This window comes from Aptenodytes patagonicus, chromosome 4 (assembly GCF_965638725.1).
Source record: "Aptenodytes patagonicus chromosome 4, bAptPat1.pri.cur, whole genome shotgun sequence".
Lineage (NCBI taxonomy): Eukaryota > Metazoa > Chordata > Aves > Sphenisciformes > Spheniscidae > Aptenodytes > Aptenodytes patagonicus.
The window spans coordinates 46,637,317-46,661,905 of NC_134952.1; the positions used below are offsets into that span (position 1 = coordinate 46,637,317).

General features: G+C 36.3%; 1 protein-coding gene across 4 annotated transcripts in view; it reads left to right on the top strand.

Annotated features, from left to right (window-relative positions):
• The window catches only part of FSTL5 (follistatin like 5), a 421,124-nt gene that overhangs the window by 166,856 nt on the left and 229,679 nt on the right, over nucleotides 1-24,589 (top strand). For all 4 annotated transcript variants that reach the window (XM_076336585.1, XM_076336583.1, XM_076336586.1 and 1 more), the window contains exon 4: nucleotides 5,657-5,905. In XM_076336585.1, the coding sequence (XP_076192700.1) occupies nucleotides 5,657-5,905 (249 nt within the window). The remainder of the gene's footprint in view (nucleotides 1-5,656; nucleotides 5,906-24,589) is intronic.

Sequence of the window (24,589 nt, forward strand, 5' to 3'; positions counted from 1 at the left end):
ATTTGTAAGAAACTTATGTGTCTATATAATTTATAGCTGACACATTAAAATTACTTTGCAAATCCATGAACGTGGAATTTTTTTTTTCTTCTCCCCCTTGCTCTCTCTGAAACTTAAGGCTACACTGAACACTTACCAACATTAGGATTACAGTCTTGGTTGGGCCTTTCATAGATAGTATATTGAACAAAAATACAGCTGTAGAGTTGGAATTGTCATTTACAGAATCCTTTTAAATAAAAGGGGGTGGGGGACAGGACTATTGACCCAGAAATCAGCATCAATTATTTGTACACAAGGTATTGAAGTACTGTCTCCAAAAATAGCTGCCACTTTGTTTTAGATGACATGTAGATAATGCTGCAAGTTACGATAGAAGCTATGAATGTAAATTATGTTGTTAGGGAAGAAAAAGAAAAGTGAGAGGGCTCAACATACAGAAAGCCTGTGTGCGTTCCAGCCTAGGGCCAACTGGAGAATGTGGTGATTCACACTCTCATGAATTTCCAAAGCTTCCATGTGCAACGTTTCTCTAAACTGACTAGTTAAAAGAAAAAATCTATATTCCCATGAGCCTTTTGCATGCTGAAACATCCACTTAATTCCCAAGTGTAAATGATATCATTGTGACCTAAAACTTGCTCAACTCTGGATGCTGTTGAACTGGCCTTTATCTAGGAAACATGTATGAGGAATCCTAAGTGACAGCTTGAAATTGTATTTATTTCAATTTGTCTTAAAAGCCAAAGCAATTTTGCTTTCTACTTTTTTTTTTTTAATAAAAACTCTTTTCTTTTTGTTCTTTCATTTTATGTCTGTTTAGAGTTTAAGTTTCAAAAGAATCTGAAAAGCCTATGTGACTGCTTTGGTTGTCTCAGGCATAATACATTTTTAATGTATTTTATTTCTTAAAGTGCAGGGTTTTTTAACTTAAGGTTATGACAATTTAAATGTTTCCTGACTTACTTTCAAATTGAAGAAAGTATGTTTTGTTTCCCATAGTACTGTAGACCCTCTCAGAATGCATAGGTATCACACTTTTTTGGCTGAAAATTCAGAGTATGCTAACATAGCTAATATGGGTACATACTCTCCTATTGATGTGTTGTGTCACTTGAAAAATGCAGACTTATCTATCATCACATAAGCAATATCAATTACTTTGCTGGAAGAAGATTAGCATTCATGGGTAGATTATTTGTTATCTTGACTTACTTTTTCTCAGTCTCTTAATATTGAATATGCTAGGCTGTTTATCTTCTCTACTAAATTACTGAATTATGTCCAAATATAGGAACCTAAGTTCATCTTGGACTAGTTTACTTTCTAAATCTAAATGCTTAGATAGAAGAACAGCCTTCAGCAAAACTTGGTGGCTTTTTTGTTTTATAGCTTGGAGGGGAGGTGATGGTGGTCTTCTGAATGGGTGCTACATCCTATGCAATTTTGTCCCAGGAGACTCACCTACACTGGCATTAAAAAAATAAAAGAACTTCCATTATCGCTCTATCAGAAGTATACCTCTGTTAATAATAATTCCAGGTAGGCAAAGTGATAATGTCGATTTCCTGAGAGTCACTGGAATAGTCAGGTGTTTCATGAATACGCTGCAAGTCACAGCCCATATGGGTTTAAAAGATGGTGTCTTGTTTGATAATGACAAGATTCCTGTAGCTTTATACCTAAACAGGAAGCAGCTCTATTCCAAGATGAAAATTATTGCTTCCTAAAGGAATTAATTACCTTTTTTGGAAACATAAATTAAAATGAAGGATTTGCCAGATACAGTGATTCTTGCAAGTTGGGCTGGATCAGTGAAAAGCAGCAGAAGTTGATTTTGTTTGAGGGCTAGTTTATACACTGAGTTTTCATTCCTCCTGCGATGGTTCAGACAGGAAGACAGCTGCAACTTGATGAAAAGCATATTAGGTAAGAGTCCTGAGTACCCTGCAATACCTTTACTAGTCAGAACAAACACTCAGGTGTCTCTAACCAAACACAGTGGACCAGACCAATAATGCTGTGCTTTACTTGCCTTTATCAACTAAAACCTGTTATGATTACAGAAGTTCTTTGTATATCAGATTTTTATCTCTGCATTTTTAAAGACTTACTTGGCAATGAGCTAAGACTCGAAGGTGATGCATTTGTGTAAAGAAAAAGGTTACTGACTGTTGTATCATCTTTGGTCAAATGTTTTGCTCTTTTTTTTTTTTCAGCTCTGACAACAAAATGGTAGTGCTTTTTATCCATAGCTAGTAAGTGCCCCTTACTAAGGCTATTCAGAACATCTGGTATCTCCTTTATTTCACTGACTTACTCCTCTGTGAATCAGAAGTCTGGTTGTCCCAATATGTCATGAATAATTCCCCAGAAATGTAAAGAGGAAACATAAGTATTCATGGAATAACTTCTCTCAGTACTACTTACAAACAGTTCTTTGCAGTTGTTTCCTTATTATTCAGTCGCAGCACTTAGAGCTCTATCACTTACTCAGGTGAAAGAAAAAAATCCAAGATGACTGCATGAGCCCTGCACCTTTTGCTAATTTGATTTGATCCTCCACAATAAAGTTAGTATTTTGACTTAACTGATGAAGATCAAATCCATGCCATTACATATAACCTTGTTTTCTGTTGGTAGTCTTAAAATTCCTAGATTTCTGTGTCACTAGCTTATTTTTAAAAAAAAAAAATTTTACTCGTGTCTAAACCCCTTTATTTTTCTCTCACAGTAGCTATTTAATATTTATTGGTTTGTTTACATTTTCAGAATTGGGTGCACTTTTAGTTCAAATTTATATAAAAGTTATGTTTGTGAACATTTTGTCACCTCATTTGAAGTTGCACAGATTTTATTTATTTTTTTGCTATGAGTGATCTGGTTGATCACTCATGATCATGATGGATGAGCCCACTAGTTGGTGGGCTTTTTAAGAATAAGCATTTAAACTGTTTTTTTCTTAAATATGTACTATAAAACACTTGAAACACTGCATAGCTGCTCCTTTTCATAACATACATTAGAAGATCTGCAAGTTCCTAAATTAAAAATAGCACAGAACAGTGCTTATTAAACATGCTGAAGGCATTAAAAATAGCTGAACTTAAGGCAAAGACTATACCTGAAGAAAGAATCCTGTCTCTATTGAGGTCAATGGGAATTTTACTATCAACTTCAATGGAAGGAGTTGTGTATGCAGCCATGTATGCAAATATATGTATTGTTTTGGAATAGTTAATGGTGTAAAATAGAGACATTTATAAAACATTTCATAACAAAGTAATATAGTTTTCATTAGAGCAAAAAGCTTGCTTGTTTATTGATGTATGTGATTGGTATACACTGACACATACCAATATTCTAAATATCAATATATATTATGCAAATCATTCTCCCTCATCTGAAAGTATCTGTTTTGCATTCAGGCATCAGATTCAATTATGGTACTAAAATGAAGTCCCAAGTGAAGTCTTAAATCAGTTTCTACTTTCACAGCAATATATACAGCACTGTGCATTGTTGAGTCACCACACACCTCTCAATAATTCAGAGCAGTTGTCAGATTGAGATCTTTATCTTCCAATTCAGAAAGCAGAAATAGTAATGATTTATGGACTTTGGTCTCAGACTGCAACAGTTCTATCACTTCAAAGAAGTCCTGTAATGTGTGTACATGACCTGTGCTGTAAAGTACTCTCAGACATTGCAAGACTTTATCTGAGGTTAGTGGTAGTAGAAGGAAATTGGATTTACATTAATTTCTGTCAGTTAATGTCTGTTGCTTGTATATAGTGGTGATATGTTGACACAAGGAGTAATATCTTCAGAAACTTACAGGAAATTTTAATGTTGAATTGGGTTTGCCCATTTCAAGTCAGTTTGGTGCATGAGCACTTAAACCCATCATCAGCCTGGTCTATACTGTTTCATCCATGTGTATAAAAATCACTGTAGTGTAGTTATCAGATATACAACATCTGAGGTGAATATGTAGTCCTTGCAATTCTGTGTTCAAATTGTTATAAAATAATACAGCATTTGTCATATTAGAGCCAAATTTCATGGTTGCGTGCTTTCTGTAGTACATTTTTCTGTAGCAAATTTGTGCTATGTGAGAAGGCAAAGAATCAAAGCACTGTTGTCTTAGGTCTAATAGATCTGTAGGTTTAAGAAGAAAAAGTGCTAAGAATTTACTGCTGCCACTGAAGTGAAAAACCTAAATTCTCAGTGGTTAGAAGCAATATGCGTCAAAGCACAGTATTGACAGTTTAGCTCTTCAGTACAGAAAATGAATCTAATACTACTAATTTACATACTGCCATTTATCTGTTCATACTATTTTTTATGGGGCAGCCAAATGTCATTCAGCTAGGCTGTGAGGATAAGGAAAGTACTGCAAGGAATTAGAATACTAGGTGTTTATAGTATTTGGGGATCAAGTCCTTGTTTGTTCTGGAGATTGGGAGTGTACAGCAAGAGAATAAAATGAAGTAACTGTGAAAGGCAGTGTCTATTCCCACATTTGGAGACATTTTAGTATTTTTATACTTATTTTAGGACACAATTATGGTATCAGAACACCTACATCATTAAAGTTGTGGTAATTGACAACACTGGCTTTCTTTTCTCATCGTACCTGTTCCCTTGCCAGTGACTGCATAGCTAGTTCTATGGCAGCCAAGATGGAAACTGAGGATATACTAAGGAAATATTACTGTGCACTTAACTTTCCCTTTCACTTAGAGATCTGCTACTGACCACAGTACTTATTTTACATGGTGGCAGCAGCACAGAGAGGATAGAAAGTGGACAGATGGCTTTGGTAGCCTCATGTCCATGTTCTAGGAGCAGAAGGAAGTGGGAGTTGCGGCCAGCAGAAACTCCTTTACCTCTGCTGTAGCCCTCTTAAAGCTCTGTTATCCAAATCCCATTTGTCTCATTGAAATACCACTAGAGGCTCATTTGACTCCTCCTAGCCACCATTAACTTGATATGTCAGTCCTGTTCTTCCACCGTGCTCTGTTCTCTGAAATGTCATTGTCTTGCCACCACAGAGGTGGTTTTTTTTTCCCCATATTGTGAGCCTTGACCCAGCTCTAGTTATTTTTGTGTATCAGTCTCGATGTGTGAATGTCTATTTTATCTGCCTGTTTGGTGTTCAAGGAATGTCTGGATGATGCTCTTAGTTATATGGCTTAGTTTTAGGTAGTCCTGTGAGGAGCACAGAGTTGGACTTGATGATCCTTATGGGTCCCTTCCAACTTGAGATATTCTACGATCTAAATTCTAGAGAATGCATTGCTCTATTACATGCAATAGCATAGCAATCTTAAGGTGACACTTCAATATGCATTTAAAAAGACATGATTAACTATGAAATTTTTAGAATTAAGAGTAAATCTTTTCTTGTTACTAGATATTGCTTTTAATTACAGTTAGTCTAACACATGACAATGACTAAAAGTATACCTAGTCATGATAACGAGATTAAATTTGTTTCATTTCAGGCTGACCTATGTTAAGCATTAGTCAAGGATGTCACAAAGGACATATTCTGACTTCATTTACATAATACAATCCTTTTTGTATCTTGCATCCAATTAAACAAAATATAAGTAATATCTCAAAGCTACCGTTTTCTTTTTTTTTTTAGGGTATATGGGTCAAGATGGCCATTTTGGATCATGCGAAAACAAGTACTGTGGTCTGGGTAGACACTGCGTTGTGAATGGGGAGACTGGCCAAGCTGAGTGCCTATGCATGGAGCACTGCAAGCCGCATTACAAGCCTGTGTGCGGTTCTGACGGAGAATTCTATGAAAACCATTGCGAAGTGCACAGGGCTGCCTGTCTGAAAAAACAAAAGGTCACCATTGTACACAACGAAGATTGCTTCTTCAAAGGTAAGCGTGGCTGAACAATATCTGGAATATTGCTATCAGGTACGTGTTTTCAAGCAGTTCAATTAAAGCTCTATAGAGGCTGCACCGAGTGTACAGTGAATAATGACTCAAAGTTAATACAATAAGTATCTCTCTCCAGAGATATCTTATGGATTTTTTTTTCTTTTTATTTGTACTCAGTGCTCTGGGCAATCACCAGAGCACTTTTTAACCTGAATAAACCAGTTGTCTCTTGGAAATTAATCCACAGTAGCTTGTCTTATAAACGTGGCTGTTGACCTCATTTATCTGAATGTACTCACAGTCCCAAAGCCCGAAGGACATTAATCTCTGTTACAGGAAAAACAAAATTTATGATTTCAGAGGGATTTTGTAAGGCTGCAGGACCTGTGCTCGTATTTGGTGTTGAAGTTGATAGACCAGTAGCTTGTTCATGGCTAAATGGGTCTTCCTTGCTTTGAATCTGGACAATGAAGAGTTTACTTGCATATTTACCAAAGCATGCAAGTTTAGCTACTTTTTAATCTTCTGAATGCTGACAGATGCCAGCCTGAATGCTGGGAGATATACCTTACGTTACGGATCTTATACTGAAGATGTCAACAATTACAACTTGCTCTCTTTTATGTAATTTGAGCACACCTTGCAGGTTTCTGGAACTCTGCCAATACAGACCTTGATTAGGCATGTTTATAGTACTTTGCAGCACGTTTTTACTGGTTAAAACAGGCAGATGGCTTTTTTTTTGGGGGGGGGGGGAATGTTTTTAAATAAGGCCATTTTTAAAGAGCCTACCTAGGGGTTGAATTCATATACTTCTTTAAAGGCTGTCCTATTTTTGTTAACATTGTTATATGTTGTGGATACAGTTGCATTCTCAGTAATAGCAACTAATACCTACTACCACCACAGAAAGAAGTCTACTAAAATATTTCTGTTAAATGGAATTTACCTTTGTAGGGAACATTCATTTAAATTGCAATATTTCACTTAAATTTTAATCAGAATTTTAAAGATTGTATTCTACTATAAGGTTGTTCAAATGGAACCAATTTCAAAATTTTCAAAGTTGAATTTTTCACTAAGTTTATGGTTGAGGAGTTGTCCTTTATATGAGAAGATGGGCTTCCTTTACCAAATCCAAACATCCCAGGTCATGCACAAATACCAATATCTTTATTATTATGAAGGGCTTTGTAGTAGAACAACTGAATACTGGGGGCCAGGGTGGGGGGGAACCCACCAAAAATTATCTTTTGTTAAGAAGAACTTAAATAAAAAAAATATAATGCTTGCACAACTGGGCTTTCTATAATTGTTTCTTGCCGAGTAAATGGGGTGACTGCCAAGGTGAAGTGCCTTTCATCCTTTGCCTCCTTCAACATACAAGTTAAGCTCAGCAACTTCATCAAAATATGTTAAGGGACAGGGTTCGTAGGTTAGAAGAGGTGTGTGGAAATCTTATAATGGGAAATACACTTGTAAGTAATAGTGAAGGTTTAAATTTGTTCAAAACTAAATGTGGACGCTGTATAAAATTGATATAACATCACAATCTATGGACTTCAAGTAAGCAGCCTGTGTTCTGAGGTAATGGAAAATTAAAATTTGATTTTAGGAGTATAGCATATGGGGCTTGTAGGGAATGGTTTGTGCAATAACAACAAGACAGAAGCATTCATGTTTTGTGTTGTAACAATCACAATCTCTTAAAAAAAACTAAGAACTATGTTTTCCTAAGTAGGTTTAAAAAAAAAAAAACACACTTTTTTGGTTTAGATGATGCAGTACTCTGATAGAACAAATGACAGTAACAAACACTAAAATGTTTAAATTTATGGGGCTAACTGAAGTTCTTTGGTGTGCTATATACAATACAAATAAATTCAGAGCATATTTCTGAAAAATTAATGTTTCTTTTTCTGAGGGGGAAAAATGTGGTGCGATTTATTTACTGAAATGAAAAGTGAGACAGTACTTTAGGCAGCATTTGGATGATATTTCTAGCTAAAGTTTTGTTAGCTCATCTTTACATTTTGAATTTACATTAGTTTCATATCTATTGTAGTGGACAATGGAATATCTGAACAGTGTTCGACTTCAGACACCTAATTTAGATTCTGGATTGAAAAAGTAGGTTTCTCCTTTAGTCAGTGGCAATATTCAGAAAAGCACTAGGGTATCCAAGTGACTTGCTCTGAGTTGCCTTCTGAAAACTGTTATTTATCAAGATACTCAAATCTTCTAATTTGAGCACTATAACTAGTTGCCTACAAATAGTGTAAAATATTTCATTTTCTCTCTTCTTTCTCATCTTATGTTGACTTCAGCAGTGTTAAACAGATGAGAGTAGGGACAGTTATTTTCCTTTAATTTATTTTGGTATATATGGGCCTTACCAATCTCAATTTCTGCCTTGTTAACTTCAGCTCATTCATTGTTGTAGTGCAGCACAGTGGTGTTGAAGCATTGTTGCCATTCATGACTGTTGAATGTGTCCTCCAACATTCACTGTATCTATATGGTAAAGGAGCCAGAAGATTTAAAACTACTTTCATGTGATTCCTTCCTTTTACAAAACACTTCTGAGGTAGGCACTAGTAGATTGCCTTCAGTAGGGCTGAAGTCCTACCAGTTATTATGTCAAAAAAATATTAAAAAGCTAATAGGAAAAACCCTCAACAGTGGGACTCCTGGATAGAGAAGCTGAACCCCATCACTATTGATGGTGTCGGAAGGGCACTGCCACACGTCCTTCTTGTTAGTTTAGCTGGCATCCTCTAGCACAAATGATCTCACTTCAATGAGCTGCTTCTGAGACCAGAAAATTTCAAAAAAGATCTTACATTCAGAAAACAAATATTCTGAGCATTTTGTTTAGTCTTTCACTTGTTAGTCTTTCACTTGAAAGACTTTAGTCTTTCATTTGTTTAGTCTGTGTTTCAGATCAAACAACTGTGTACTTGGTCACTTTATTGATTTTTTTTTTTTAATTTTTTTGTAAATTTCATCTGGTCTAAACCTTATTTTTATCTCTAACGAGGTCATGCTTTGGTTTTTTTGGGTTTCAAATCCTCACACTGGGTTGATTTTATTTTATTTATTTTTTTCCTTGGGAAATATTTCTTCATGGATAAATTTTAAGTTTTAGATAGATTGGGTACTAAGCTCAAGATAGAGAAGCTGAGAAATACACCTTATTTAAGAGTAAACTTACCAGAAAACATTTCAGTATTCTGTGTCTGGAGAACAAAATTTTATAAGCAAATGTTCTATATACCTGATTAACATTACAATAGCAGCTAATAGCTATAATTATTTAAATAATACATCTTGTAACCAAATGATTTATAGTTGATCTCAAACATCATGAGTTCTGCTTAATCGTTTGAAAATCGCCCTTTTAAACACTTACACGATGAATGGAGTTAAAGGATTGACAATGGAGTTGAAGGATTGACTTGCTAAATGAAAGAGGTCTTTGGTTTATATGTTGAAACTACATTAACATCACCGAGAAATGTATGTCTTACCTAAGTTGTGAATGAAACAACATAGACAAAACCCATCAAATCCTTCACAAAGAGCCATGTTTGAAACATTTGATAAATGCATTTTGAGGTAGTGAAAGCTACCGATGTCAAAGCTGTACTCTCCTGATACGATGTTTTTCTAAACTAAAACTTTTAGATTCTTGTCCCTTACCTGTCTTTTATGTAGATTATATATCACTAAATCTGTTAGTTACATTTTTCTTCTTTTGATTAAAATATATGAACTGTTCTTCCCATTCCTGTGTCTGACATGGGCATGCCCAGATCAATTGGACTCCTTCCTTTTTCATTGTAACTTGCTATATTTATTTCCCTACACTAAATTAAATCGTACATTTTTACCAAATATAGAATCATAGAATATTTTGAGTTGGAAGGGACCCATAAGGATCATTGAGTCCAACTTCCTGCTCCTCACAGGACTACCTAACACTAAAGCAAACATCAGCATACTCCCTGCTGTCCTCAGGCTCAGGTGCTTTGGGCTACAGCTGCCAGTTTGTGCAGGGACGGGACCAGGGGTTCCAGTTTGTACTGGGACTGGGCCCAGACTGTACTGGGAGGGATCAGGGCATCCAGTTTGTACTGGGATGGGACCCAGTCTGTACTGACACAAGGCCAGGGGATCCAGTTTTTACTGGGACTGGGCAAAGACTGTACTGGGAATGGAACTGGAGGATTCAGTTTGTACTGGGACAGGACCCAGTCTGTACTGATAAGGGGCTGGGGATCCAGTTTGTACTGGGACAGGGCCTAGTCTGAACTGGGAGTGGGCTAGGGGATCCAGTTTGTACTGGGATGGGACTCAGTTTTTATTGGGAGGGAGCCAGGGGATCCATTTTTTATTGGGAGGGAGCCAGGGGATCCAGTTTGTACTGGGACGGGGCTCAGTCTGTACTGGGAAGCAGCCGGGGGTCCAAAGAGTACTGGGACATGGCCCAGTCTATACTTGGAGGTGGCTAGGGGATTCAGTTTGTACTGGGACAAGACCCAGCATGTGCTGGGAGGGATCCAAAATGGACCTCTGCAAGTTCAGAGCCCCAGTGTTGGTGGGCCTGCCAAGGGGCTGCTAAGGGAAGGTGAGTGCCACCAACAGCTTTCAGTCCTGGCCGTATGTGTGTGGGAGCCCAAGGTGGTGGGTGTCCATTTTGGACCTGGGCTGTAGCGAGGGTGAGGGGATAGGTGAGGATGACGTGGTAGAGCAAGCGCAGAGCCCCTTCCCCCTGTGCTGCCTCCCTACGACAGAGAAAAGTTTTCCTGCACCTTGCCAGTTAAGACATAGAAAAGCTTTCCCTGTGCTGACTCATTACAACACAGAAAGGCTTTCCCTCTCCTACCTTGGTACATCGCAGGAACCCTTACCCCAGCAGGACACCGAAAGGCTTTCCTTGAGCTGGCTTGTTTCATCACAGAAATGCTTCCCCCACGGTGCCTCAGTGAGACACAGAAAGGCTTCTGTCACAATGATTCAACTGTCTTGGAGAGGTCCAGAAGAGCTACCAGGCATGGACCTACCTCTAACATTGACAAAATGCCTCAGGTAGCTACCCTGGAGGAGACTGGGGCTGCTACCCAGGACTTCAGCTGTCTCCAGAAGACACACACTCCTGGAGACGAATGGGAGAATTCCTGGAGAGCTAACAGGAATCCTTAGGAATGTAACACATACTCCTATGTACCATGACCTTTATAGAATATTTCTGGAATAAAGGTTACTTCGTATGTAAGCTTTTTACTTATAAGTATCTTCTGTAGTATCCTTATGATATTAATGTTATTTTACTTTCTTCTCTTTCTATTTTTATCTCATTTCTCATTTGGTGAATCTTTTAATCTGTTAAATTGTCTGTGAGCTTCAGCTTTCTTACTACTATTACTAAAATGGCTAGATCACTGAGGACTGCTGTAACGTTTGCTTTTCAGTCTGTTCCCGAAAGAGAAAGTAGTATCAGCAGCAAACTTTCTTACTTAAGTTTCCAAGTTGTTCAGGGCAGTCAGGATTAGAGCTGACTATGAACAAATTCAAAAGGGGTATGGGCAAACTGAAAAAAGTTCAGAAGACGTCAACAAGAATGATCAAATCTACTAAATGGCTTATAAGGGATAAGCTTATGAAATCATCAGGGCATGCTAAGCGTGGATATGAGTAGACTGTCTTGTATTCCAATAAAAGAAATAAAAATTATCAAATAGGGCAGCAGGAACAGATTCAAAACAAGCTTTTGTGTTTGTTTTGTACACAGCAGATCTCATGAATAAAATCAACATAGGATTTCACAAGCAGACTTTGTAAATACTAGAGGAAAGGCTGTAGGCACTTTCTTTTGAAAGAAGTCTGGGAGAAGTGAGTTGAAGTGAACTAAATCCTAACAGTAGCTCATAGAAAAAAATTAGAACACCGGTCTAGCCTGTCCAGTGACTGCACCAGGATTAGTTCAAAGATTTTTTTTTTTCTAGTGTGTGTGTGATTTGTGACCTGGGTGAGTGTGGTCTTAGACTGGTTCCTAAAATATTGACACATTCATTTAGAAGCACTGACATTTATTTCATCTGATTTGATGTTCATATACTTCAAAAGCAAGCATATAAGTCTCTGTCGGTTTATGAATTTCACTTCTGGAAATATGTCATCTGGTCTTAAATATAAATCTTGAATGCCCACACTCATTATTTAGTGTTGATCACTAGCCAGCCTTTCAAAAGAAATATAGGATCTGTTAAACTAAATGACATTCTGATGCATTGTTTTCATTGCAACAGAACTTGTTTCTAAGATTTCTAGGATGTCTGCTTTTTTTCTCTGGCTATCAGCTGGCTTCTCTGAAGTTCTCAAAAACATCGTTGTTATACTTTCTGAAAGCTTGAATTCCTGCAGATAGCATACACCCTTAAGGTTGCTGCTGATAGACTGTCAAGTTTCAACTATCACTGCAGTTGTATATTCAACATAAACTGGATTATGAAAAATCTTTCAGAACTATCAGAGGACCAAGAAGTAAGAAAGATTCTGCTTAATCTTAAAACATGTTTGATAGAGCATAGGAATTATTTGACTTATATTAGGAATGCAGCCCATGATCTACATACGTTCGCTTTAGTGCTACACTTATGATTTAAGATGAATTTCTTAAGTATGACTTCATGCAGGGATTGTAGATATTTTTTAACTAATAACATTAGTAATTGCACATTCAGGGTGGTAAAAATCACTGTTGTGTTAATGGCAGGTATATATTCTGCTTCTTTCAGCATTTTTTCTTGGAAAGTGATGCTCTAACCAATGGAAAACTGGTTCTTTTTATTGCCTTTTGAAACCATGACCTGAATTTTAACACTGTTCCTCTAGTTTGCTGTCCCCACGTGATTCATTTTCTTGAGTTGCATTGCTCATGGGATTTGGAAGACTGTCATTGTTTTTCCTCAAGCATCTGTGCAAGATTTGTCACAAATCTCTCTCTCAAATTGCATACAATTGTCTTAAATTGCCTAAACTAACAGAGATGCAAGGCCTACATAAATATCTGGTACTGAATCTGCAGAGTGAAGTTGAGTGCAAGATACTTATGAGAACATGCATACAACGTGCTTAATTCAAAAACTAAACATTCAACATACCCTGCATTCATTGTGGTTGGTGATATTGTATGACTTTGCAACTAAAGCCTAGAACTCTACTCTTTTTCCGTCCTTTGAATTAAATTCATACTTCTAAAATGTAGAATGGAGCAGTGACAAACCTCACACTATAAATGTAGGAGGTTTTTTGACTGGCTAAAGTAATCTCTTATTTTCAGTAGGTAGAGCAGTCCCAATCTTTGTATATTAATACCTTCAACACTGGAATAAATGTGTTAATAAGCTCTACCTTATTATGTATTCTGCATTCATATAGTGATGAGGAATCAGTGTTCACTAGATAATCTCTGTACAAAACTTAATGATGTTTAAAATTGCTTGTAGGGGCATCGCTGCTTTTTGTTACCACACAAAGAAATGGGTCTATAGACATCACAGATTTTCACTGGTAGAAGAATTTGAATTTTAAAACTTTTTCTGCTTCTAGCAATGATGTTGAATCTGTTCAAAGAAGCTGCATTTATACTGAAAGCTGCATTCTAAAGTCTGTATCAAGTCACTGTATCAGACAAGCAACATTTTAAATGCAGATGTGATTACCCAGATTGTCTATTGTCTTAGTGTAGATGGCAACTCAGTGCCTATTTGTGATAATATACTTTACTTACAAACTGTATGATCTTCAGGAATTTGAATGAAACTACATTTAGTGTTTTTGGTTTTGGTGGGTTTTTTTTCCCCTTCTCCAAGCAAATGGGAAAGAGTGTTTAAGGGGAGAAAAAAGATAGTTTTAGTGATTTTTTTTTTTTTTTTTTGGCTTAAAATGGAGATACTGTGTTTGCATGAGCAGTTTCACAAATGCTTACAACTCCTATGTATTTGCCAAATATAATACAATAGTTCTTCCAAATCGGTATACCTGGATAATATTTACTAGAAGAAGACAGAACCTTGAAAACTTTTTCATTAGAAGTGCATATATTGTTCATTCTTGCTCTAAATTAAGTTATTCTTGGACATTGTGTTTTTTGTATTGAATAAAGTGCCTCATTCACCTTATTTTACTATAACAAATATTGCATAAAGTTCAAGTTTGCAGTTCAATTTGCATCTGGTTGAATAGTGCAATGGTAGTTATTTCTAAGTGTTATTTATAGAAGTGGATGATGTGCAACTATCTTTTATCATTCCTTCCACACAAGGGACCATGATGGGAGAGGGACCCTGTAGCATAGGACTGATATGATGAGAAGTTAAAGGGATGAGCCAATGAAGTGCCCTTGTGACAAAGAGGGCTAATGGTATCCTGGGCTGCATTAGACAAAGTATTGCCAGCAGATCAAGGGAAGTGATCCTTCCCATCTACTCAGTACTGATGAGGCCACACCTGGAGTACGTGTCCAGTTCTGGGCTCCCCAGTGCAAGAGAGGCATGGGCATAGTGGAGAGATTTCGGTGAAGGGCCACAAAGATGATTAAGACTGGAGCACCTCTTCTATGAGGAAAGACTGGGACTGTTCAGCCTGGAGAAGAGAAGGCTTGGGGGGATCTCTTCAATGTATATAAATACCTGAAGAGAGGGTACAAAGAGGATGGAGCCAAGCTCTTTTCAGTGGTGCTCAGTGAGAGGACCAGAGGCAATGGGCACAAACTGAAACACAGGAGGTTCTGTCTGAACATCAGGAAACGCTTTTTTTACTGTGAGGGTCACCACTGGCACAGGTTGCCCAAAGAGGTTGTGGAGTCTTCCTCCATGTAGATATTCAAAACCTGACTGGACATGGTCCTGGGCAACCAGCTCTAGGTGGCCCTTCTTGAGCAGGGGGGTTGTACCAGGTCACCTCTGAAGGTACCTTTCAACCTCAAACATTCTATGATTCTGTGGGTAAGTGCCTCCGAAAAACACCCTTACTTATACATCTTCAGCCTGGTTTTGAAGGGGCAGAAAGTAGTGTGCAGTGCTCCGCTTCAGCCAGTAGTTTCCAGTACTGTTGAGGGAGAATTGGAGAGAACAGAGGAAGAGAAACAGAAGTAAAGTTCTGGCAAGTAGAGTGATCAGTGGAGAGGTAGCATTAAAGTCCTACTGGTGCCTTCCCTTGTAACCTGGTAACTTGGGCCTGCTGTTGCAGCTAGGACAATGCAGATCACAGGATAGATTTTCTTTGCTCTTCTCGTGCTAATTCAATACTGTCATAACAGTGTTCATGCGTTGCTAGGAGTACAAGGATTGTACAAGTATGGTTCAAATAGTCTCTGCATCCTCAATTTCTGTGCTTATATGACCTTTTAAAAAAAAATTTAGAAAAGGCAAAAAAGCCGCCAGACAACTCTATGGCATTCTAAAATAAATATTGGTACTGTCTAATATTGAGTACTGAATGTGCTCAAAACTGGAAAAATAATAGGCAACAGTAGTCCATAAAGTAGCCACACAATGACTGCATGCACTCCAAACTTAAAACTTCTTGCTGCCAATTATAATTCTTCAATTATTTTTATAAAATCAGGTTATTTTTAAATATTAAATTGGGTGATATGGGATAGTGAAAATTGTTACACAATAAATCAGTTTAAACTGTTTTTTCATAAATTTATAATAAACAGAGGAAGTCTTGCCTTTAGGCAGACATTTAAGTGAGATATATTTTTTTCAGTTGAGAATAATAACAAAGCATTAAGCCAATGCACATTGGTTGGTTTGATGCAAACTTTTTAGAGTTTTAATTAAAAACATGTCAGAATTATCATTAGGTCTTGTGGGAAATTTGTCTGATGGAACATATTGTTGGCCTTTAAAAATCATTAGCAATTGCATACATATACAAGGCATTGGCATACTATTTGTAATTCAAGTTGGCTCGTATATGGTATACCAACTGAAAAAAGCAATAGGTTCTTTTCCGAACACTGGAGAGAAGTAGGCATGCAAAAATAGTCCTAAATTTCCATTTCTGACTCCAGTAGCTAATAATTGATGGGGAAAATAAATCTACAGTGGATAAAACCTCTAAATTAAAAGTTGCCTCTTGTGGGTTGCCATTTACTTTCCCTTAATATAGTAGAAATATTTGTGGGTTCACAGTAAACAAAACCTGGGAAAGTAGTGTTGCCTTTTCAGGATTGGTTGGTTGTTTTTAATGTGTAGTGCCTTAGTGGAACCTGAGAAATGGGATATGATTTCAAGTAACTTAATCTACGTAGTTGGCAGTACCTAGTTCAGGCAAAATTCTATCAATTTCTGTAAATATGGTAGGTTTTTTCATACTTCTTGGAATCTACTAGAAATTGCAGAATATAAGTAATGAGGTGTAAGAGCCGGACGCTTCTAAATTCAAATTCTTAGTAGATGACTACCTAGATAACTTCCAGTTTTTCCCTTTGTTTCGTCTCATCTTGTGACTAGAACACATTGTGGTACAAAGATGACTTCCTTCCACCTCCATCCATGCTTATGATGACAGCTATCAGGTTATTATTATTTTTTTTAATTTTCAAAGTTATGGTATGGGCAAGTGTAAGAAGTGACCAGAAAATAATTAGCTACAAGCGGTTTCTAACAGAAGACGACTTTGGGTGGTATACTCTGTTAATTGTGTCATAGACAGGTAAATAAAATAACTAAAGTAGCATGATTTTGATGAACATTGTAGTGTATATATTCTATTTATTGCCAGGACTTGGCAGTTTTAATACATTAAATATATTACCTTAGTTTAAAAAAAATAAGGTAGGTAGTTATACCACTGTAACAGAAAGCATTACAAACAAAAGACAATAATTTGAAGCTTGGTAGAGACCTATAATAAGTGGAGTGATCCAATGACAGCATTTTTTTTATTTGTTATGGAATTGTTGATGCCATACAATAATCCTTTTAACATAGACTACAATTAAAAGAGAGCATGTTATCAAATTAAGGGACAGACTTTGTCCTGAGATAAAACAGGCTTGGCTCGTATTGAAATTTCTATTCAATGGCCCAAAGAATCCTCCAGCTGAAATTGATTTTAAAAGATTAATTTCAGGAATTCAAAATAGTTAATTTTTGCCTCAGTCTTAGTTCTTTCTTTGTTTGACTCTGAACTTCTCCCTTTTGCTGTCATTGAAATCACAGAGCTTCACTACTGATATTAAAAAAGATATTAATATTTATAGAATTTATATGAATTGAAGTTTTTTTAAGAAACCAGATTGCTTAAAAAAAAAAGTTATTTGATATTAGAAAATGTTTTTACTGTCATTGGCCATAGCAAATGTACTCTTCCTGATACCCAAGCATAGAGTAAATGAAATTTTATATATTGGGCAATGAAATCTAATTAGATCCTTTAGTTTTCTCTTTATCTGGAATGATAACATGGATTTAATTTAAAATTGTTGAAAGCAAACAACAGAAATAAAGGAAAACAGATTACAGCAAAAATAGGTTAAAGTGTATCCCAAAGAAATAAGCTAAAGTAAAATTATACAAAACTTCCACTTGCTAAAAATGATGTTTTATATTTTTGCGTTTACTTCTATTGGCTTTGGGTGCAATTAAATCCTGAACTAGATACTGCCAGGAAAGTTTGTCTCCCTCAGGGCTGGAACAGATGGTGGAATTTTTTTTTTTTTTCTTTCCACCATTTAGAGACCAAGACTGCTGAATCTCTAGAAGAAAAAGTGTTTTTGCCAAAGAAAACTGCTGATGTTGGCCTTAAAGCAGTAGAGTTCTTAGCTGTATTCTCTATAGGGTTATTACTAAAGACTCCCAGTAAATATGCGGTGTATTGAAGCTTTGCTATTAGCAGTGTTTTAATACAGATTTGATATCTATCTAATAATGTTAGTTGTATAGAATAGAAAAAGTGCTACTGACTAATAAAATTGCAAGTTTTCATTTCTTCTTCAGCCTTTGTTTGTCAGGATATTTCACTGTGCAAGGAGGAAGCTATGAATTTAGCATTTCCCAGTCATCACTTTGATAATTAAAAGAATAACAATCTAAATACACAGAGAATATTAACTGAACTGTTGTTAAGAATATGGAATTTACCTGTGCTTATGATTAATCCCACCTGGAAAATGAGAAAAAAGCACTCCTGAAGTCTATTAAAATGTCAAGTCTTGTATGTCAGTAAAAAAATCTGAAAGTGAGAAAAATATTTTTGCGGTGCTAAATACTAATTATGGTCAAGAAGTTGTTTCATTAGTGCTCCTAAATTTAAGACAACTGATGAATGGATCATTTCTTTGTTATTTTTCTATTCCAGCTTCTCTTTGATAAAGGTCCTTGCCATTCGAATGGAACATAAAGACTTTTATTGGTCCCTAATGATGCAAACTATAGTTGTACAATCATCATTTTAGAATATGAGCTCTATGTGCTCTTAGATTTGCTGTCGTTTTATCACAATTGTAGGAAGCATCTTTAAGTGTATTTGCTTAAGCAGATGGTGAATGGCCACACTGGGAATATATCCATCTTTTTTACTGTATGATAAAGTTTTAAAGCAGAAATTTTAGCTACGGTGGTTGGAAAAACATACGTTAGTAATAAACCTTGTAGGAAAAAACCTGGTAAAAGATTTTGAAGTCCCTAATAATGCTGAACATAGGAAATCAATATATATTAGATAAATAAGTGACTTACGCTATATGTAAGAATGCTAATGCTTTCTTTAATCTCTACAATGTTTTTAAATTAAGTATTTTTTAAAGAAATTAGAAATCGTGTGTTTCAGATTTTTGTTTACAAAAAAACCTAAGTGCTAAGGATTACTGGGGGGAAAAACCCTTCTACCTGGCATGGAGGTTTCTCTGACGCTATCATCTGAGTGAACTCAGGGCCTGATTCAAGCCTTCCTACTGAGTCTAATGAAGATTAGGTTCATTGAAGTCAGTTACTTGAAGAATAAGTTGTATATTGCAAGCATGAAAGATGTAAAAGGGAGTCCAAAGGAGGAAATATTGGGTTAAAAGTTTGAAAGGAATTAAGCCTTAAAAAAACCCCAACAAACTAGAGTTAATTGGAAAATGTTGTTTTATTGATACCATGCTGTTTGTACCAATAATGTGATGTTTGTTCTTCTTATACAAAATGCAATCAGGTTGGTGCTCTGAAGTCTGGTTTTAGATCACTATCTCAGGCCAAGTCTAAGTCTTGAGCTGCCCACTTGTCTTGTTTGCTAATTTTAGTATTCAAATGGGAGGTACAGAATAACAGTAAAGAATAGCAGTAAGGGGGAAACACTCTGAAGATTTTAGGTAGTCTTTCACAGGCCTCATGGTTCGAGCACTAACCTTAAAGTTGAGGAAAAACATGACAAAGAAGCTACAAGGTTCTAGGTTTTTCATAAAGCTGGCTAATATCCTGCTGCATGGCTGTTCCAGTGACACGTTAGGATCCCTGGACCATTTCCAGAGGTGTTGGTGTTGGGTTTGTCTAACATCAGAACAAAAATGGATATTCAATCTTCAAAATATTTTGTCGCGTACGAAAATTAGTTTTAGGTAGCACATTGACAATGAGTAGCAGAGAGCCGACAATAAGGGTCACAAGGTAATATCATAGAGTGCCTGTATGCTGTTGGTATACCCTGGAATCCTCATCCCTAATGGTGCAGGAACCATGTCCTGATTTCTCCCTTACTTACACTTTCCACAAAAAGTAAGGATTAGGGAAAAGGACACAAGTTAGTCAGCTTGAATGTTGTCCTGAAATTGACTCAGGATTTGCCTGAAATACAAATCCAGACCCAGAAGCAAGGAAGAGCTCCTAGCTCCACTGTTCTAGTTGTAGACATAGTCCCACAGTGAAATGGTGCAGCATTTTGTGAAGCTGTCTGTCTCTCAAAGATTGGTGATTTGGTAAACATCACAACTGGTGGCAATTCTTCACTTATAATGGATATGGTTTACCTAATTTTTATGTTTTTGAAATTGACCTCACAGTTTAAATAATTTTTAAAGATTTTCTTGTATGATCCCTTTAAAGTGTTTTAACACAGGTTTAAAAGTATTCAGAAAATTCTGATGCTTTGAAAAAATAAAGTTAGACTTGCTTTGTTTATCTCCAGTGTTGTATAGAATATGTACTTGAAAAAAAAACAAAACCAAAAAAAGAGATCAGAAGGAACCCATATTACATTTTCTGTGCTTGCTGCGGGGTGGGTTGTTTTTGTTTTTGTTTTGTTTTTTTTTTGCTTAATACTGTTTGTATTAGACTAGCAAGTAACTCTGGAAACAAAAAAATAAATGCATTTCCATTAATCTTTTGCTCTCTGTGGACTTACAATAAGGTATAGTCCTGTTCCTAGGCAGCAGGACTCCTAGGGAGTCTAAATAAACCAAAGATAGAAAGACATTAGTAGTTTAAGTCTTAACAGTTGATGGGGAGACCCAGGAGCTCAACCGAAATATCTAGTAATAACAGCTTACAACTTTTACTCATTCTCATAATTCATAGATAAATGAGCATGTGTCTGTGCACGATATGTATAGCCGTCAGAGTTGTCTTGGTATCCTCTTCTTAACACCTGTACGTACGTACATACATACATAACTTTAATATCAGTTAAAAAATCTCTGACCTCCCCCCAAAAATAGTGTTTAAAAAACAAGAAAATAAAATCATTGCTTCATTTTGTCAGTTGTTTTATTCTGTTTGCCAATATCAGTGGTGGTGGTGGCAGTGAGGATACTCAAGCCTTGTGGGGCCTGGATGTGCATCTTAATATTCCTATTTCATACCATGAAAGATCTGTGGATGGGGCTAGTCCATGGTGTCCATTTTGCATACTTGTTTCTGGAAGATGAAAATCTGGTTATACTGACTAAAAAGAGTTGTTTCCCTGAACAGTGCTGTTACTTAGACGATCAGTGGATTGGGACTCTGGGATGTCTTGTGGATGCATTTTTCAGTCCACGTCTACTAAGAATATTTTCCTGAGTTGTATACAAATGCTTTATTAAGCATTCTGGACCTTGAAGTGAAAGGAATTTTTGAACTGAAAAGTGAGTGGTGGCATAGATAAATTTCTAATTTTGTGCTTGTTTTTGTTAAACTTCGGACAGTGCTTTACTCCTATTTTGACAAAGAGAATGGGACTCTGAAATGATAATTTGATAGCACAGAAAATTTATGCAGAGTTCACCTGATGAATGGTTCAATACTTGCTGTATTTAAATGCTCTTTTATAATGCATAATTTAAGGACTTGCACTTTCAGTGCAGAAGGCTGAATGGGGTATTGTTATTTCTAAAAGCCAGAGAGGAAATCAAAGAATAAAGGATCTTAATTCTCTGTCTCTTATAAGAGAAAGTGAGTGTACATAATATTACAAGTAAAGGTTAAATACCTTCATTTTAATATGTAACCCTTTTTATTTGCTTATTGGACTAGTGGGGAAGAGGAGGCTCACTTCACAAGAAGTTGAATGCAAAACTTATGGTAATTACTTGTGCAAATAGAATTAACGGGAATGTTCACTGAAAATTCTTTCACTGTTGCTGAAAAATTTTATGTTGAAACATAATTATTTTTTAAAATTGTAATAGTGGCAGAAAACAGATGGACAAAGCTTTTCTTTGTATAGAGCTGAATAGATGCAATACTACAAAGCCAGGGCGATCAATCCATACAACATGTATAATAAGGCCTAATAACTCTCCAGAAATGGCATCAGCTTAAATTTATTTACAATATTTATTTATAAGCAAGTGTATAAAAAAGGAAAGAAAAGATTGTTCAGACAAAAAAAGCTCCAAATAAAAGTTAACTATTTGGAGCTGAGCGTGCTATCTTTTCACTAAATAAGAACTGTTATTATGCAGGTGATATAGTGCAGCCACAATTTTGACCAATCAAAAAAGGAGTTCTTTTTGTAAAGTTAGAAACACAAGTTTCTGTGGAAAGAGAGTAGAAGGAATAACTTGCATTTTCTCTTCTAACTTAAACTTGTTATTTTACTTTTTGCTTTGCAGTACACTGCTATGTTGCCTGGTCATTGGGAGTGTTGTAGTGTGTGGTATTTTTTTTCTTATGTTCCAAATGATTTGCAAGAATTTTTACTTTTATTGTCTTTTTTTTCAGAAACAAAAGCTCAAAACTGCCAAAAGACTGAGAAACTGGGATACTAAAATGGAAATAAGAGTAGAGTCACAGTCCTTAAAAAAAAAAACAAACAAGCAAAAAACCTCCCCAAAACCAAACCAACCAACCAAAAAAAAAAACCAACAGAAGAAACCCCCACAAAACAAAGAAACTATCAGGCTGGAATTTCTGTTAAGACAAATTCTAAAAAATTGACACTACAGACATTTCACTCTTTTCCTTGGCATATAAATGTTGGCTTCTCCAGTCTGTGAATTGGCTGGCTGGGTACTGCCCTTGTTCTCTCAAGTCTGTCACGCTGATGAGATCAGCAGTAGTCAGTCATGCCACAAAGTAGCCCAGAATGAACCACTGATATTAGTTTAAAGGTGGTTTATCTGAATACTAGATTAAAAAGCATCCTAGAATCAGAGGTCTTACAGTAGCACAGGTATTCACAGCCTATGATCGTTATTTCCTCTTTAATCTTTTCCTTGATATACAAAATTGAGCTAGGTAATGATGTTCTCTGAGGGCTGAAAATGGGCATCTACTCCTTGACTGTGGGGGTTTTTTAAATGTCTTTTCATAGGAGCAGTGGAAAACCCATGGGTGGCTTTGAGCAGTAGTTTCTCTTCTGATCTGAGCTGTTGGAAAAAGGAAAGTTATCTATGTGCAGGTGAAAGACTGTACAATTATCTAATAGCAATTTTCTGCGTTTCTCAATGAGAGAACTCAATGACTTGTGCTCTCAAAAGTATTTCTGAGTGCTGGGAAGAGGCTATACACCCTTTGGTCTGCTTGTTTCAACAAATCACTCTGTTTTGAAGTTCAAATTAGCACATTCCTAACACTACATTTTTAGTGTATGCACATTTCAAATACTCCTAAATTGTTACTCTGGGAATATTGGCTCAGGACTCTGAAATGTAGACTGTGTTACAATTGCCAGAGAAGTGAACTGTGTTCTTCCCTTTAAATTCGTGTGCTTATTGGTAATTGAGGAATAGTGATGTTCAGCAGAGTGTGTAGGTCTTTTGAGGATTAGGTAGAGCTAACACTAGTTTGTAATGAAAACTAGCACAGGGACGGAGATTTCCTGAGGAATGCCACTTCCTCTTGACAGGCTTCATAGGTCTCAGTCCAGAAAAAATCAAGTCTACTGGTATATTTTGTGGGTTTTCTTCCCTGTGAGACCGTCTGAAGTTGTAGAATTTTTCTCCCTGAATGACTTGAAGGGATTTATTTTCTGTCTTGAAGAGGATGCACTTCCATTGTGCGAAACCACTATCTTCCTTTATATTTTAGGGAATAAAATCCAGGAGAGATACTTCACTGAGTCTGGGAATTTTATTTTTCTGCTTTGTTCTGCATGTTGAAAACTGCATCAGTGAGTTATTTCCCTCTTTTACATGGCAAGTGTGACAGTTGAGATAAATTGCTGTTGCCTCAGTGTCCTGTTGTTTAGTATTCAGGATCTCCTTGGTCTTTCTTGAAGTGACCTTGGCCAAGGTTTTTCCTAAGGTTGAACTTTTCTTTGTCATCTTCATCAGAGTCTCTATGGCTGTACAAGGAACTGTAATGCACTGGGATTTCAACAGTGGACTCATTTTGTTGTGTAAATTGTAAGGTTTTATTCTGAATCGCTGTTTATAGTGCAGTAGTTGCTGAAGCCCAGGTTATCTAACCAATTTCTTTGTGTCAGTGTATATAGCTGCCTGATGAAGAAAACTCTTGGTTTGTAACGCAAATTAGCCCACATAGGTTGTTGTTTGTATATATTGTATGCATGTGTGTATATACAAACCAATAAATAATACTAAATTTATATTCATGTATTTATACATATGAATGTGTTTACAAAGACACCTTGACTGTCGAATTGTGACTGCAGAGGAGGACAATTTACCTTCGCTAATTGTGCATAATTTTTTTTTTAAATCCAGAATGACAATTATGTAACCAGAAGAAAGTGATAGTAATTAGGCAACGTTCAATGGATGTATGCTATCACAATCCTTTGGACCTGATAGATGAGAGACACAAACATCATGAGGAAATGACAACTTGTTATAGAGAACTTCCAGAATACTTTAAAAAACAAACCAAAAAGCCCCAAAAAACAACACCCCCAAAAAAATCCCAAACCAATGAATTTTAGCTTTAATACAAAAAAAAAAAGGCTCGAGTGGAGTAGCAGAAATAAAATGTTTGAAGTAGTTAAAGAGATAAAGAAAATTGTAGTTTATACATGACTGATAAGAGATGGATGAAAAGACAAATCTCAGAAGTTCTCAAAGTTCTTAAGGAAAGAATAAATTGTCTCATTCCTTCTGCCTCTTCTCTTACCTTCCACTTTTTCATGCTGTCTCAGTGTCCAGAAGTTGCCATGTTATACCACTTCCTCTTAGTAGATACCATTTTTTACACACTGACTTAAATCCAAAGGAAGGATTTATTTACAGGAGCCTTGATAGTTTTT